We start from the raw sequence: 16,864 nt of genomic DNA on the forward strand, positions 1-16,864 counted from the left end.
TGTATTATTATTTAAGTTAATTATAATTAATCAAATTATATGTTAGTGGGTAGTTTTTTATTAGTGGGCATGAATTAAATTAGTGGGTTTGTGTGGTTAAGGGGTTAGTGGGGTGGTAGTTTAATTATTATTTATGAGTATTATAAAGAGGGTAATTAGAATGTTACGTATTATGAAGTTTAAGAATCAATTAATCTCCCTTTGTCTTCTCTTAATTCTCCTCTAGTTCTTCTTCTAATTCTCCTCCTAATTTATATCTCTCGATTTCTTCTTAATTCTCGAACTATGTTTTCTTGCTCAAATTACCACGTAACACAATCATGGCCTCGCCAGTGGCCACTAGACTGCAGATAGATGGTACTTAAAAGACGCTATCTTTTAGCCCACCCTCATTTTCAATCATGGCCTCGCCAGTGGCCACTAGATGAGACTGTAGATAGATGCTACTTAAAAGATCAGTAATAATCTCACGTCATGTAAATTTTATTTTACAATTTTGCATTAACCAATATATATTCTCTTCTGAAAGTGAAAACATACATCAATAATTATATTTTTTTGGGTAAATTACGGCCAATCCCCTAAGTATGGCCAAATTACGAAAAAACTCCATATGTTTGGGTAATTACAGTCACCCCTTCTTTTAAATATTTTTACATAAAATTTATGTAATTCGGTTAATTACCGAACCAAATTGTATTCAGTTCGTTAAACGGTATGAAATGTTGGCGTACCGAAATTTCGGTTTGATTTTACCGATTTAACATCCCTAAACTTACCTCTAGAGAAGTATTTTCGTAAGATAATACATAGTTGAGGGGTTGCTGTAATTACCCAAACAAGAAATTTTTCGTAATTTGACCATAACTCAGGGAGATGGCCGTAATCTGCCCTATTTTTATTAATGAAAAAATAAAATAAAAATATGGCCCAAACAAAAAAAACTTTGGTTTTTGCGGCCCATTACATTATCCATTACTAATACGAAATGTCAATAATGCCCTTGTCAGCTTTGCCGGTACAACGCGGAAAAACTTGGGCACCAAGATAAAAGAAGAAACCAGGAAGCTCTGAGTTCGGAGATGGGGAATCCGAAGCTGAAATGGACGCCGGAAGAGGAAAAAGCGCTCCGGGACGGTGTAGCTAGACACGGCGTCGGAAAGTGGAAATCTATTCTGAGTGATCCTCTCTTCAACCACCTCCTCTTTGCTCGCTCCAACATAGATCTCAAGGTTTTGTCTATTATTCATTTCTAGGGTTTTGTTTTTTACTTTATTGTTTGATTTTTTTGCATTTATATATTATCAGAAATGTAGATGGTTTTCAGCGGTTACTTACTCGTGTTATTCTACACAGTTCATGTCTTGGTTGCTGTTAATCGTGTGGATAGATAAATTAATTCAAAAATTGTGGTGAGATAGAAATGCAATATACCTGGATTTTTTTTCCGATTCAATTGAGCATGTGTATATATATATATATGTGTATATTTCTAAGGCTTCGATACAGAACTCCACTGATGGATAGATAAAATGCTTGTATTTTTGCGATTATTTTTTAACCGGGGTTGATGAGTACTATCAAAAGATTATTACACGGAAATCCTATTTTTGTAGAACGAGTTGAAGGCGTAGGCATTATTGGCTCAGAAGAAACACTAAATTGGGGTTTATCAGGGCCGATGCTACGAGCTTCTGGGATCTTCGTAAAGTTGATCGTTATGAGTGTTACGATGAATTCTGATCACCTTTCCAGAACTGTTCGATGGGTTATGAACTTCTCTAGTTACTTCAGTAGTTAGGAGCTAGGTTTCATACGAACATATGAATTCTACTTTGAAAATATATTGGTATGTCGTCTCTGAGATCGAGTGTAAAAACACGTTAAAAAGGAGATTTGAATGTGTTATCGGTTTTGTCAAGCAGGATAAATGGCGGAACATGAGTGTAGCTATTGGACCCAGAGATAAATCAACGACGCAAAAATGGATGTTCGGTCCCGCCGATTCCCCTGCTACTTCACTGCCTACCGCTCCGACCTCTTCATCCATCGCTCCATCTTCACAAGATGCACCGACAGACACATTGATGTTAGATTCTTCGAAACCCTTACCCGGAGGAACCAATGCTAGCAAGTAAGTTATAATACACCTATGCTATATTTAATTTAAAAGTCACAATTGCATAACTGGTTTTCTTTCGACGTAGTCTTTTTCTCAATACTTACTATGCTAGCAAAACTTGATCGTCTAGTAATGCGCTGATTTTGCTTTTTTAGTCTCGAGAAAGCTTACACGTGTGTGATCTTTTGGTGTTGTTGTGAATGGTGAAGGCTTATTTCACATTAGATGCCAATTAACGATCTATTCTGCTTAGTGAATGTCATACTTACGTAGACAATTGAACTCCACGAACAAATTTCTTGTTCGTGTACTCGGATGCAAACTGATGTGTTTGTAGATGGAAATCTTCAATTAGCGGCGTAAGGGCGGTGACTTAGATTACGATACATGTTATTGACCTTTTTGTTTAGGTCGTGAATTAATTGCGTTGTTCTCAGGTACGATCCCTTGATATATGATGCATTGTCTAATCTTAAAGAGCCGAATGGATCGGATTTGGTTGCAATTGCTACGTACATTGAGGTTTGTCTTTCATGCATGCCATCACTAACTTTTATATATAACCAATCTTCCATGTGTTGCTGAAAGTCATCAGAGTTATTAATATTATTAGTTTGATTTTGTTTTTTGAAATTTCCAAGTACAAAGTTTCTTTTGTTACACATTATTAGTAAGCACAATCACTAGCTTGTAGAATTATTAATTTTACACATGCACAAGATTTGTAGATTAAATTTGGTTTCGACCAATTTCCTCCCTAATGGTGCTAACATCGATTATAATATATGCTCGGCTATATTTCACGCAGCAAATCTACGAGGTGCCGCAGACTTTCAAAAAGAATTTGCGTTCTAGATTAAACTGCCTTGTGAAAGAAGGCAAACTTGAAAAGGTGCAAATCTTTTGAGTTGACAAATATAATTATTGTTCATTTTGAGAGATTTGCCATGTCAGCTAACTCCTCATTATAATCTTGAAATTCGATTAATTATAGGTTGGTAATTGCTTCAAAACTAAAAGGGATGATGATGCAGTAGTGGAGTCGAAAATCCCAGCTGAAGCTGATGATGAGAGCATGGATTATCTCGGAGATACAGTTGAAGAAGCATGTCGTATTGCTGCTCACAGAATTGCAGAAGCTGAAAACAAGTCGTACGCGGCTGCTGAGGCATTCAAAGAGGCAGAAAGGCTTTCTATCTTGGCTGAAGAAGCAGACGTACTCGTCCAGGCACTCGCTGAGCTTGTTCAACAATATAGTGATTAAAGATATATATATATATATATATATATATATATATATATATATATATATATATATATATATATATATATATATATATATATATATATATAATACCGTACAAAACAAATACTGATTTTTCAAACCTTTACACCAAAATCGTAAAGGTTTTGACCTACCCCAACCTCATCGACCGATTAATCGGCCACCTCGGCCGACTTTAGAACTAATTAAAATACCTTTTGAAGAAAAAAAAAAGAAAATCAGAAAATCAGAAATCTCTGGTAAGTTCAATTTCAGGATTAGTGATTATTATTAAATTGAGATTGAATAGTTTGAACAATTTTTCTTTTTTTAAACTAAGTTTGTCGAGTCTGAAAAAGGAATTTTAAAATAAATGAAAGAACTACACTCCATTCAGGAGAAAGTTGCAAGAATAATATAAGGTTCTAGTTCATTGTCACAATTAATTAATCACTGAAAAGTAGAAATTATATCCTCAGTATCCAACTAGTATCCAACTCTCCAGCACACACTGACAAACTGTATACTCTGGAACGTAAACCTGGGCTACGTGTGCTGAAGCTAAAAATCCGAAACCGAAGCTTCCAATCGTAGCAACTTAAAGTGAATTTAGCAACGGTATAAATCTTGCAGTTACCGATATCCAATCTTAGCTACGAACATTTTGCTAGGCGGACATATTTTCCATCAACAACAAATCTCGAGCTTGAATTTATCTGCATAACGATGAAGAGACAACTATTAACAATTGGGGGGCCACCATTTATCAGTACGCTGGCAGATAAAGAATATATATGAAAAATTCGACTTACATTATGCTCAAGGATTTCAGATACTTGGTTTTTTTCTTCTGTGTGGCCAGCTTCCTTCAGTGACTTCATAACTTCTTTCCTAAGTTTCTTGAATTTCACCACGCCATCTGGATACTGTCACATGAAAGAAAAATATTATTACACAAGTGAAAACACTATTATTTAAAACGAAACCCATAGGAAAAAAAAAAAAAACAATGCCCCATATTCCAAGTACACATGCTAAGATAGTAAGTACCAAATGCAAATCGGGAGGTATTCAAATATTATAAAAGGCTCAAATAGTGCTAAAGGGTAGAGGTGTACATACAGATTCCAGAGCTGAAGTAATAAGCTTTTTCCACTTTATTTTCTTCTTGCAAATCATATCCTTGTCGGTGGTGGAATCCGTTTTTGCATCTTCCTCTGTTGCACCATGTTTAGCCTTCTTCACTTTTTTCACCTCCGTTTCTGATCCTTTGATTTGAACAACTTCGCCATTGCCTATCTCTGCAGAAATTTCACCTCCAGTCTTGGGGTGAGCACCGTCATTTTCAGAGGCATCGGCTTTTCTTTTCTTGTTTGATGCCAAAGCATCATTCTCCACTTCGGGGCCATCAAGCTGAGGAGCAACTTTATTTTCGGGAATTTCGTTTGTTGTTTTGTTTTCATTGGAACCGTTGGTTTCTGCGGCACCGTTATTAGGCGGCTGTTTCGATGCATGGAATGCTCTTGCTTTTGCCCTGTGCTTTTTTCCGTCGGCATGGAGGAGCAAGGTTTGCTTACTTGTCGCCTTAGTGTTACACAGGCTGAGAAATCAACAAATTAACGAGATTTCAAAATTAACAAAGGAACAGCGACAGAGAAGCCGTGCGAAAAAAGAACACAGTGAGAAGGGATCTCTAGACTTTCCTAATCACAAATTGTTCGATAATATCTTGATAACTGTAAATGGAGCGACCAAATTACCGATTCTATGAAACTCAAAATTGATTTTAGCAGAATACGTAGCAGCTTAAGCACATAGCAATAGCATCAAGAAATGGTCACTTGCATGAAGCTACGTCACGTAACGAAGAACACATACTTTAACATTATTACGAACACTATTTACCAGGCACTAAATATTTATCAGACGGAATAAAGTACGAAAGTGATGTTTGGATTGATCGAAACATACCTACAGAACCACGGCGGGCGATCCGACAGACCAACATTTATATCGACCTCTGGTCTCTGCTTTCCGTCATTTTTCGGCTTCGTATTTGTTCCGTTTGCAGCTTTTGTTTGACCCTTTGGACCATATTTTTCCTGGCATAACAAGTCAAACAATAAGAGAGTACATCAAACATCCCATTTTAGAGAGCTAAAGAAAAATCCAAACCAGATGAACTTGTTAAAGAAATGCAATAAACTGAGAAAAAAAAATGTGTAAACAAAATTCAGCAACATAAATCCGAAATACCCAAAAAAATAAAATAAAATAAAATAAATTTACCGCTTCAGTGATGCACTGAGTGTGACCTTCAACGTCTTGCTGCCCAAATATTTGCCCGCAATCAATGCACGATAGCTATTGCAATTGTAAGAAACACAGCAAAAACGAATGTTAATTTAATCAAAATTAACAAAATACAAACAATTCGTTCAAAAAACGACGGCGTAAAATGTTGAAACCTTGTAAGCAGAGCATTGTCGGAAGTGATTAGGGAGCTTGGGCTTCTTAAGATTGTCGCCGCAATCCTCGCACTGAAACCACACCATCTCTTCCCCACCTCCACTCTGTGTTTCTGTGTGCGCAGATGGGTTTTGTTTACCTTCGCATTTGGGGGTTTTTGTCTAGGGTTTTTGAGAATTTATGATTAAACAAAAAATTAAATGTATAATGGGAAATTATAAAATATAAAATTCAAACGGACCTTTAAAATAATTAGGAGCCCAATGTAATTAAGACATTTTATGGGCCTATTTTTGTTGAGCCCAAAATTCTTTTGGGTATACAAATTTTAGAAAAGAAAATTAAAATAGCACTTGTGGTTCAATAATTAAATATGGAAATATATAGGGACTTCATGGCAACATGCGGGAAGTTCGAAATAATTAAATATGAATACTGAAATGCTATTCATAGTGCGGTTTTTACCGGCTTGCAGTGCGATTTATTTCATTTGTAACTTTCCTAAAGAAAAACCAAATTCGCCCGCTATTTCGTGTATTATTACACGAAATACACTCAATAATTTCGTGTCTTTTCACACGAAATAGCGGTGTTTATTGTTATAGAACACGAAGGACGAAACTGTTAGATTAAAAAAAATCGTGTATTTCGTGTAAACGTACACGAAATGGAAGACCATATTTCGTGGAGTTTTCTACGAAATGGAAGACCATATTTCGTAGATTTTTCCACGAAATATGAAGTGACATTTCGGGAAATTCAGTACGAAATAACTAATTGATTTATTTTTTAACAAACCAATTTATTTCAGACACTCAAATTGACATAAAAATTCAAATACAAATACAAATTGAACTAGAATTCAAATACAACTACAAATTGATCTAAATTTCAAATACAAAATTGACACAAAAATTCAAATACAACTACAAATTGAACTAGAATTCAAATACAACTACAAATTGATCTAAATTTCAAATACAAAATTGACCTAAAAATTCAAATACAAATACAAATTGAACTAGAATTCAAATGCAACTACAAATTGAACTAGAATTCAAATACAACTACAAATTGAACTAGAATTCAAATACAACTACAAATTGATCTAAATTTCAAATACGAATAAAATTGAACTACCGACCAGACTTTAATTGTTCGTACAAGAGTAGTCGGGGTTTGTACGTTTTGAGTAAGTGCCTCAAGTTTTTAGCTCTATGGTGTACCCATGCCGGATGGATTGGTGGTCGGGGTTTGTACACATCGATATTCGTTTGTCGGCCATGTCCGTATTTGTCACACGTCATGTACTGTGCATTCTCCCTTCTAGACTGACAAATCAAACGGTGACAATGACTAACTGCAGTTTCTTTCGCCCAGTTGATTAATTCTTCCCTACTGCCGAACACAATATCAACTTGGAAGAAGTGAGAGAAATCTTCATATTCCTTTTTATCCAATACCGAGGGATCAAAATACAAATTGTCGTCATATGGCTGCGTAAATACAAAAAAAAGGTTAGATACTTGCACAAAAAAAATTAATAACAATACTAGGTATTTCGTGTATAATTACACGAAGTATATGCATATATTTCGTGTAATTTTACACGAAATGTATGCATACATTTCGTATAGTACTGCACGAAATAAATAACAAAACAGTTTTACTGATATTTCGTGTGACTTTACACGAAATAATAGGTATCATTTCGTAGTATTGTACACGAAATGACTGGAAAACACGAATAAAGTGTTCATTTCGTGCAAAACACCACGAAATGACTTGAATAATTTCGTGATATTCTACACGAAACGACTGAAAATCGAAAAAAATCACACTAAAACATATTTTTTTACCTCATTTACGGGATCGATGTTGGCCATCTTGATAATCGTTGGGTTTTAACTCATTTCTACGAAAACAAATCACGATCTACGAAAGTCGAAATATTTGGAGGTTGAGAGGATTTTGTAAAAGGTTAAAGTGTTTTTTGACAAATGAATTATTTCGCACTGTAACCGGAAAAAATTGCACTATGAATAGTAAGCCCCATATGAATACTGAGTTTTTTTTTATTATTGTGTAAATAAAATAATAAATAGAAATACATTTTTGCAACGACCCGGAATTTCGAATTACATTTTACCATTTCTAGTAAAATTTCCAGCCACCCTCAGTGCACACACCACCATTGACACCTGAGCTAGGGTTTCACACACCAAATCAAATTCACAGAAACCATGAAATTGGCGCCGTTGAACACCGTTCAGAATGCCCACGACGATTCGGTTTGGACGGCGGCGTGGGTTCCGGCGACGGATGATTCGGGGCCGCTGCTATTGACGGGGTCGCTTGACGAGACGGTGCGGTTGTGGAATCCGGAAGGGCCGGAGAAGGTGCTGACTAACACCGGCCACTGCCTCGGCGTCGTGTCGGTGGCCGCCCATCCCTCCGGCAGAATCGCGGCGTCCGCCTCCATTGACAGCTTCGTACGAGTATTTGATGTCGCTACCAACAACACAATCGCCACGCTCGAGGCTCCGCCTTCTGAAGTCTGGCAATTGCAATTCAATCCCCAGGTATTGATTTTTGAATTATTAAATTCGTGCATTTTTGTTCATGATTTTGTTTGCTTGATTTTGTGCATGTTCACATCTGTGACTACATTATTCTGGCTTATGAACAACAATTGCTGCTATCATGGAATTGGCATTGTAAAATTGGTGTATTAAAAGTCTAATTTGTATCAACAAGAGGCTCCATTAGTTCGTTTGGTGATTATGCGATTATTATAGAAAACAAAACCAGTAAAGATCTAAGAAACTCTTGACTTTTCAAATGCAAACCATTTTGGGAGTGCTGTACCACTTCAATTGAGTAGAAACATTCTGTATATTTACCAGACAAATGTTGGAGTAGAAAAGAAAATAGAAAACATAGAATCTCAGATTAAATAATGTATATGTTGAAACAAATAGACGTGACTTGGAAATTGTAATTTTGTTATTAATGAAACGATCGGGAATAAGCGAATTGCCATCTAGTGAAGCTTAAATAGAATGTAAAGAGGCAAACAAAATGAAAATATCATGCATAATTGCAGGAAGATTTTGGTAAGTGATCATATTTACTATTTGAAGGCTCATTTGTATCTGTTATGACAAAATCTGTCGTGAATCCCTTGACTGAGGATTCATCGACGTACTTACTGTCATTAAATGAGGGTTAACACGTGTATGACGAGTTTTGCAAGGCATGGAATACTTATACATGATTTTTTATTTTTCTTTTTTCCTTTTCCCCCTTTGCTTGGTAGTCTTAAAAGTTTTTTTTTGCTTGATTTCAACTATTATGCGAATTTCGAATTCCCCATTAGCTTGTAAGAAATTCCAGTCACTAACTAAAGGAAACTGGAAAATGTTTTGTTGACCAAAGGAGTGGGTTGACAAAAGAAATAAAAGATGCCAGCCAGGGATGGGAAATCTGGAACTTCATCACCAACGCTTGAGCAAAAATCTTACCTCGTAAACTATATCCTGAATCCTTATGAGCCAAATAAAATTTTCTATGTTGATTTTTTATTGTCTCGGCGATAAATTCTCCTTATTCCAACAATTATATTCTACGTAAGTTAGAGTGGTGGTACTATTAATCTTTTATCTGGCTAGTAGTATATGTGCCTTCTCCTACCACGTGGGTTGAATGTTGACTCAAAAACCCTTTCAGGAATGCATACTGATGAAGTTAACAATAGTAGAGGCATTCTCTCTATTATTGCCATACCTTACTTACCTAAGAATCCTCTTCTTGAAATGGTTATCAAGAAGAAGGAAAGTGAGACTTCTCGTTTCAGGAGTACTAGAAAAATAAAAGTGTTACGATTTCATCATGAGATTTTTTCCTTCTTTCCCCATTTTTTTTCTGTTGAAGGACAACTCAAGAACTGGGAATCTTGATATTTCCCTTTTCTTTTCCCTCCATCTTCAAAGCTTAAGAGTATTTACTCTCATTTATGAGCTATATTTCTTTTCCACTTTGCTAACGTAATCCCGTCCGGCAACATTAATTTTCACAAACTATTCCTATTTCGACATATTACAAATTGGCATTCTAGAATTCTGCTGTCTATATACTCAACTATATATACTTCTGTATTTATTTATTGTCTTTTATCCAACTCAGGGCACAACACTGGCGGCAGCTGGAGGCGGCAGCGCATCAATAAAGCTATGGGACACCGCTGAATGGAAACTAATTGCCACCCTAGAAGTCCCCCGTCCAGAAGGCCTGAAACCCTCCGAGAAGAGCGGCAACAAAAAATTCACCCTCTCAGTAGCATGGTCCCCCGACGGCAGACAAATCGCCTGCGGCTCAATGGACGGCACAATCTCAGTCTTCGATGTTCACCGCTCCAAATTCCTCCATCACCTCGAAGGCCACACGATGCCCGTACGCAGCCTAGTCTACTCCACCGCCCCACTCGACTCGAGGGTGCTCTTCTCCGCCTCCGACGATGGTCATGTCCATTTATACGATGCCGAGAGGAAGACTATGATTACTTCTCTGTCGGGGCATTCGAGCTGGGTACTGAGCGTGGATGTTTCGCCTGACGGGGCGGCAGTTGTGACTGGATCAAGTGATAAAAGCGTTCGGCTGTGGGATTTGAAAATGAGGGCGGCGACTCAGATATTGACCGGCCATGCTGACCAGGTTTGGGCTGTGGCGTTTGGACCGCCTCTGAGGACGGATGTGAGGTCTTGTTTGCTAGCTAGTGCTTCGGACGATAAGAGTGTTTCGTTTTATAGGTATTCTTGAAAGTGGATAGATCCAAAGAAGAAGAGATTAAGGTATATCTCTCCCCATTTTTTCTATATTTTGTTTGGTTTTTTAATCCTAAATTTACTAAATTAGTGTGAATTTGTTTTTTTTAATCCTCTTTTAGACCTATGCTATAATGGTAGTTGTGAATCTATCAGGGTTTTTTTTTCTTCTATTTTTAAATGCGTGTGTTTAGATTCGTTTCTTGAACTAGATAAAAATGGCCGTTATGGTGGTTGTGTTTCTTCTTCTTTTGGGATCAGTCATCTAATTCAGTGTTGGTCTGAAATAGTCAATTATGGGTGTCGTGTGGGCGGTGTTGTAGTCTTGTGGACTATTTATAGGACTAGTTTTTTAATATTAAAAAATAAATTAATTAATTAATTAATGGCTCTTGAGACCAACTGAAGGCTTTTGCGATTGTATATAATAATAATAAAACTAGTAATATACTAATGTTGACATATTCAAGAAAGAAAAGTACACCAGACTAGGCCAGCCAACATTCTTCCACCATTAATTTGTAAGAGGAAACTGCCGTCTGCCGGCCACTCTATATTTAATCGAGTAATTAATTGTCAATGTGAAATACTAATATAAAAACCAATTATTTATCAATATTTTAGGTCGAATAGTCATCTGAATTCCAGCCACTATCGTATAACTAAGTCATGTAATTGACTTGGACTTGATTTAGTCCTGAAATATTATGATCATTATATCATGTAATTAATTAGGTATCACCAAACATATTTGAGAATTTGCTATTCTCATGCTCATATTTTTTTTTGGAATTGCAAACTGGGTCCATAAAGTGTCCTCGATGATACAAAACGTGTCAATATGGATACATTAAGAAGTTGAAGTTTCCGTACTACGTAGTTTGTATGTAAATACCAACATGGATATATTAAGAAGTTAAGTTTCCGTACTATATAAATACGACGAATATGATTGTATTCTATGAAGACCTAAAAGCCAAGATTCACAAATTAAAACAACCACACGACTTACATTTATACATATAATAAAAATAATAAAAATCTCGAAATGAAAGAAAACAAAAACAAAAAGGACTGATCTACAATTTTCTACCATTTGAATTTTACCGTGTTTATCTCGTTCTAGCCAAGTACTTCTTCAGTTCATCCATGACCGACCCAAAATCAGCCTTAACAGTCACCGGAGGATTCGAGTGCCGGCAATCCATCTCCTTAATCTTCCCGGAATGGTAATCAATCTTCGCCTGCGTGAACTTCAACCCATGAGCGGTGCTCACCACCACCGCCCTATCGGTCGGCTTGATAACCCCATTCCCCCTCAGCTTCATCAACGCCGACAAAGCAACGCCCGTGTGCGGGCAGACAAACATTCCGGTCGAATCCGCCATTGCCATGGCGTCCATCAGCTCCTCCTCCGTCGCCTCCTCCACAATCCCCTCCGAGTTCTTCAGAGCATAAACTGCTCTGTCGATCGAAACCGGGTCGCCGATTTGAATAGCGGAGGCGAACGTGTCCTCTGCTTTCACCGCCGTGAATTCCTTCCAGCCGGATTTGTAATATCGGTAGAGTGGATTTGCGTTCTGTGCTTGCGCGCAGACGAGGCGCGGAATCCGATCGACCAGCCCTAGTTCCTCGCACATTTTGAATCCTTTGTAGAACGCGTAAATGTTGCCCAAATTTCCTCCGGGGATAATCACCCAATCGGGAACCTCCCAATCGAATTGCTGCAGAATTTCGATGGCGGCGGTTTTCTGCCCCTCCAGCCGCAGACTGTTGAGCGAATTGGCTAAGTAAATCGGGAGCTCCGTCGTGATTTCGCGTATCAATTTCATGCAGCCGTCGAAATCGGTGTCGATGCTGAGCACGAACGCGCCGTTGGCGATCGGCTGCACTAATTGAGCCATGGAGATCTTGTCCGCGGGGAGGAAGACGATGGAGGGGATGTTCGCCGCCGCGCAGTAGGCGGAGAGTGCGGCGGATGTGTCGCCGGTGGAGGCGCAGCCGACGCCAACGAGCGGGCGGTTCAATTTGCGGAGGCGGTTGACTTGGCTGACGAGAACGGTCATCCCCAAATCCTTGAAGCTGCCGGTGTGGCTGATTCCGCAGTGCTTGATCCACAGATCGTTCATCCCGAGGAACTTCTTACCGAATCTCTCCGCCCAGAAGAGATTGGAGTTCCCCTCGAACGCGCTGACGATGTCGTCGTCGTCGATTCCGGGGAGCACCCACTCCTTTTTGGACCAGACGCCGGATCCGTACGGCCAGCGCGTGGTTCCGACGCGCGAGTCGAAGAGTGACCTCCAGTAGTGGCCGTCGAACTGCTTCAGGGCGTCCATGTCGTGCTGGACGTCGAGGAGGCCGCCGTCGCGGCTGCGGTAGACCACTTCGTCGAGGGAGTACGACTCGGAGGTGGCGGCGCCGGTGGAGATGGAGGTGAATGGGACGTACTTGGCGGAGTAGGTGGCCGGAAGCGGCGGCGATTGAGGAGGGAGTGGTGCGGAAGTGATTGATGGTGCGGCGGTGCATACTATGGAGGGTGATGGTTTAAGGCGGCGGAGGCGGCGGTGGCAGCCATAGTGACGGTGTGAAGATGGCGAGCTTGATTTGGAAAGGATGGAGGAAGAGTTGAGGAGTTGAGAGGAAGCCATTTGTTATACGGCGGCGGCGGCGGCGGCGGCGGCGGTGGAGGGAAAGGGGAGAGCGGTGGTGGTGGGCGTTTCAGCGTTTTTAAAATTCGAGCATTATCGTTTATATAAAACGGAAAAAAAGAAAAAGATATTACCAAATAATGGTCACACGTGCCACACGTGTTGTGATTCAATCAAATCTAATCTCATTTCAATTGGTACTCTTTTTTTTTGATAAGATTTTCAATTGGTACTCTATTATAGGAATTTCCCCTACACATTTTAAACGAATTGAGTATCAAGAAAGTGGTGGGATCCTCAAATTTCGGAAATTCCATTTTATGCCACTTCAATTGCATTTTATTAGGTTTATTTGCATTCAATTTACAAATATAGAGTGTATATATAAAAATACATATACATTTGGATATCATTCGATACTCGATAGGTTCATCGAATATAGCATAATAAGATGCAAAAGCTCATGAGCTCCTAAAATATTTTAGCAAATATGAAAACTTATAAGAGAGTCTAAGTAAGTTCAGTCAAACGAGCTCTAAAATCTCTTAAAGTGCGTGTTTTAACTTTTAATGATCATTTATAAAATTGATTTTTTAATATGAAAAATATTGCTTATATAAAGTATTAAGGGCAAATTAAGACCATCCCGGTTTATGGTTAAATTACGAAAAACCCATTCATGTTTGGGTAATTACAGCCACCCCTCAATTATGTATTATCTTACGAAAAGGCCCCTTCAGAGGTAAATATAGGGGATGTTAATTTAGTAAGACCGAACCGAAATTTCGGTACGCCAACATTTCATACTGTTTACCGAACTAGATATACGATTTTGTTTGATAAATAACCGAATTACATAAATTTTATGTAAAAATATTTAAAAGGATGGATAGCTGTAATTACCCAAAAAATATTTTTTTTTTCGTTATTTGACCATTCCTTAGGGGTAGCCGTAATTTGCCACGAGTATTAATTTAGTTGCAAGTGAAGTTGGGCTTTCACATTGAAGCCCAAGTTACTAAGAAGTGAATTAGATCAGAACAGTGGCTGGGTCCAGGTCCAAGTACCCCTACTAACTAAAATATACAAAAATATTAAATCAAATTAAAAATACTAACATTTTTTCCCCATGCCCTGCACGGGGTATTATTTTAAAAGTAAAAAAAAATTAATTTAATACATAATAAGAAAATGGGTAAATTACAAACACCCCCCTGAGGTATGGTCAAATTACAAAAAAACCCCTCTTGTTTGGATAATTACATCTACCCCCCTCAACTATGATTTTTTCTTAGACCTCCACCTTTATGGTGCCAAATTCAACATAGTCATCTAGATTCCGTGAAATGTAATCTAGTTTGTACTCTTTTGGTGTAAAATATACAGTTTCCGATGCACCACAAACTGATATATACAAGCTAAAAATCACATATTATGATCATCTTGCTTCATAATGTAGAGTTTGAATGTGATAAAACGGGTACAAAAGTGATAATATTCCATATAATCTCGAAGATTCCATTAAATTTGATGAGTTGAGGGGGGTGGTTGTAATTATTCAAACAAGAGGGGTGTTTTTGTAATTTGACCATACCTCAGGGGGGTGTTTGTAATTTACCCTAAGAAAATATACTACACCAACATAGTGAAATTTAATAATATAGTATTATTCATATTTTATATAACATTAGTTTTTTAAAATATTACATATTAAGATTTATAATCCAGCTATATATTAAGATTTATCAAATTGAATTCTATTTTTAGTGACGAAAAATAGGTGATTGATAATTGTTGAAAATTATAGTTAGAAAATTAGTAGAGAAAAAATATAAAAATAAATAATTACAGAATTATCATTAGGGTAGAATTCTTCACAGTTTAATTTCAATTTTGATAATTTTTAAAAATTATAATTAGAAATTAGTATGAAAAAATATTAAAAATCTTATATATAAAAGAAAGAAACGCAAGGGCAACCCTAAGAAACCCTAATGTCATATTTGTAAATTTTTTTCAATTTTTATCTCCTTAATATTATTTTAAATATAATTTTCGAATTTTATCATATTTGTATCCCCTAAATATTATTTTAAATATTATTTTTTATTTTTATCAGATTTTTGTCTCCTAAATATTATTTTTTATTTTTATCAAATTTTTATCTCCTAAATATTATTATAAATAATATTTTTTTAATTTTATTAATTTTATATCTCCTAACTATAATTTTAAATATAATTTTCAACATATTTGTAATTTTTTTTTCAATTTTTATCAAATTTTTATCTCCTTAATATTATTTTTAATATTATTTTCGAATTTTATCATATTTGTATCCCCTAAATATTATTTTAAATATTATTTTTTATTTTTATCATATTTTTGTCTCCTAAATATTATTTTTTATTTTTATCAAATTTTTATCTCCTAAATATTATTATAAATAATATTTTTTTAATTTTATCAATTTTCTATCTCCTAACTATAATTTTAAATATAATTTTCAACTTTTAGCAGATTTTTATCTCCTAAATATTATTTTCAAAATTTTTCAAAGTTATATCTTCTAAATAATATTTTAAATATTTTTTTCGAGTTTTACCATGTTTTTATTAGTTTTTTATCTCCTAAATATTAATTTTGTTTTTTATCAGATTATTTTCTCCTAAATATTATTTTCGATTTTTATCAAATTTTTATCTCCTAAATATTATTTTAAATAATAATTTTGATTTTAATCATATTTTATCTCCTAAATATTATTCTAATTATTATTTTCATATTTTATCAACTTTTATCTCATTAACATTATTTGAAATGTTATTTTCCATTTTTATCAAAGTTTTATCTTCTAACTATTATTTTAAATTTTATTTTCGATTTTTATCTCCTAAATATTATTTTTTGATTTTTTTTATCAAATTTTTATCTCCTAAATATTATTTTAAATATTATTATCGATTTTCATCAAATTCTCCTAGATATCTTATATATAAAAGAAAGAAACGCAAGGGCAACCCTAAGAAACCCTAATGTCATATTTGTAATTTTTTTTCAATTTTTATCTCCTTAATATTATTTTAAATATAATTTTCGAATTTTATCATATTTGTATCCCCTAAATATTATTTTAAATATTATTTTTTATTTTTATCAGATTTTTGTCTCCTAAATATTATTTTTTATTTTTATCAAATTTTTATCTCCTAAATATTATTATAAATAATATTTTTTTAATTTTATTAATTTTATATCTCCTAACTATAATTTTAAATATAATTTTCAACATATTTGTAATTTTTTTTTCAATTTTTATCAAATTTTTATCTCCTTAATATTATTTTTAATATTATTTTCGAATTTTATCATATTTGTATCCCCTAAATATTATTTTAAATATTATTTTTTATTTTTATCATATTTTTGTCTCCTAAATATTATTTTTTATTTTTATCAAATTTTTATCTCCTAAATATTATTATAAATAATATTTTTTTAATTTTATCAATTTTCTATCTCCTAACTATAATTTTAA

The 16,864-nt window shown here is 35.5% G+C and overlaps 4 protein-coding genes across 4 annotated transcripts; 2 read left to right on the top strand and 2 right to left on the bottom strand.

Moving 5' to 3' along the window:
• Positions 1–1,018: 1,018 nt before the first annotated feature.
• LOC105967980 (telomere repeat-binding factor 4) lies at positions 1,019–3,407 on the top strand. Its single transcript, XM_012992566.2, has 5 exons — positions 1,019–1,232; positions 1,926–2,134; positions 2,560–2,644; positions 2,931–3,014; positions 3,117–3,407. Exons 1-5 carry the CDS (start codon positions 1,083–1,085, stop codon positions 3,384–3,386), a joined length of 798 nt encoding a protein of 265 aa, XP_012848020.2. The 5' UTR covers positions 1,019–1,082; the 3' UTR covers positions 3,387–3,407.
• A 341-nt stretch (positions 3,408–3,748) lies between these two features.
• On the bottom strand, positions 3,749–6,059 carry LOC105968152 (zinc ion binding protein). Its single transcript, XM_012992774.2, has 6 exons — positions 5,855–6,059; positions 5,676–5,750; positions 5,358–5,488; positions 4,509–4,986; positions 4,199–4,312; positions 3,749–4,102 (listed from the first exon to the last, which is right to left on the bottom strand). Exons 1-6 carry the CDS (start codon positions 5,939–5,941, stop codon positions 4,040–4,042), a joined length of 948 nt encoding a protein of 315 aa, XP_012848228.1. The 5' UTR covers positions 5,942–6,059; the 3' UTR covers positions 3,749–4,039.
• Positions 6,060–7,935: 1,876 nt separating this feature from the next.
• Positions 7,936–10,897, top strand: VIP3 (Transducin/WD40 repeat-like superfamily protein). The gene is made up of 2 exons (XM_012992758.2): positions 7,936–8,437; positions 10,041–10,897. Exons 1-2 carry the CDS (start codon positions 8,099–8,101, stop codon positions 10,671–10,673), a joined length of 972 nt encoding a protein of 323 aa, XP_012848212.1. The 5' UTR covers positions 7,936–8,098; the 3' UTR covers positions 10,674–10,897.
• A 719-nt stretch (positions 10,898–11,616) lies between these two features.
• LOC105968130 (threonine synthase 1, chloroplastic) lies at positions 11,617–13,442 on the bottom strand. The gene has a single exon (XM_012992749.2). It carries the CDS (start codon positions 13,324–13,326, stop codon positions 11,791–11,793), a length of 1,536 nt encoding a protein of 511 aa, XP_012848203.2. The 5' UTR covers positions 13,327–13,442; the 3' UTR covers positions 11,617–11,790.
• Positions 13,443–16,864: the final 3,422 nt, after the last annotated feature.

Source organism: Erythranthe guttata, chromosome 12 (genome assembly GCF_056151865.1).
Source record: "Erythranthe guttata isolate IM_541 chromosome 12, IM_541, whole genome shotgun sequence".
Classification (NCBI taxonomy): domain Eukaryota; kingdom Viridiplantae; phylum Streptophyta; class Magnoliopsida; order Lamiales; family Phrymaceae; genus Erythranthe; species Erythranthe guttata.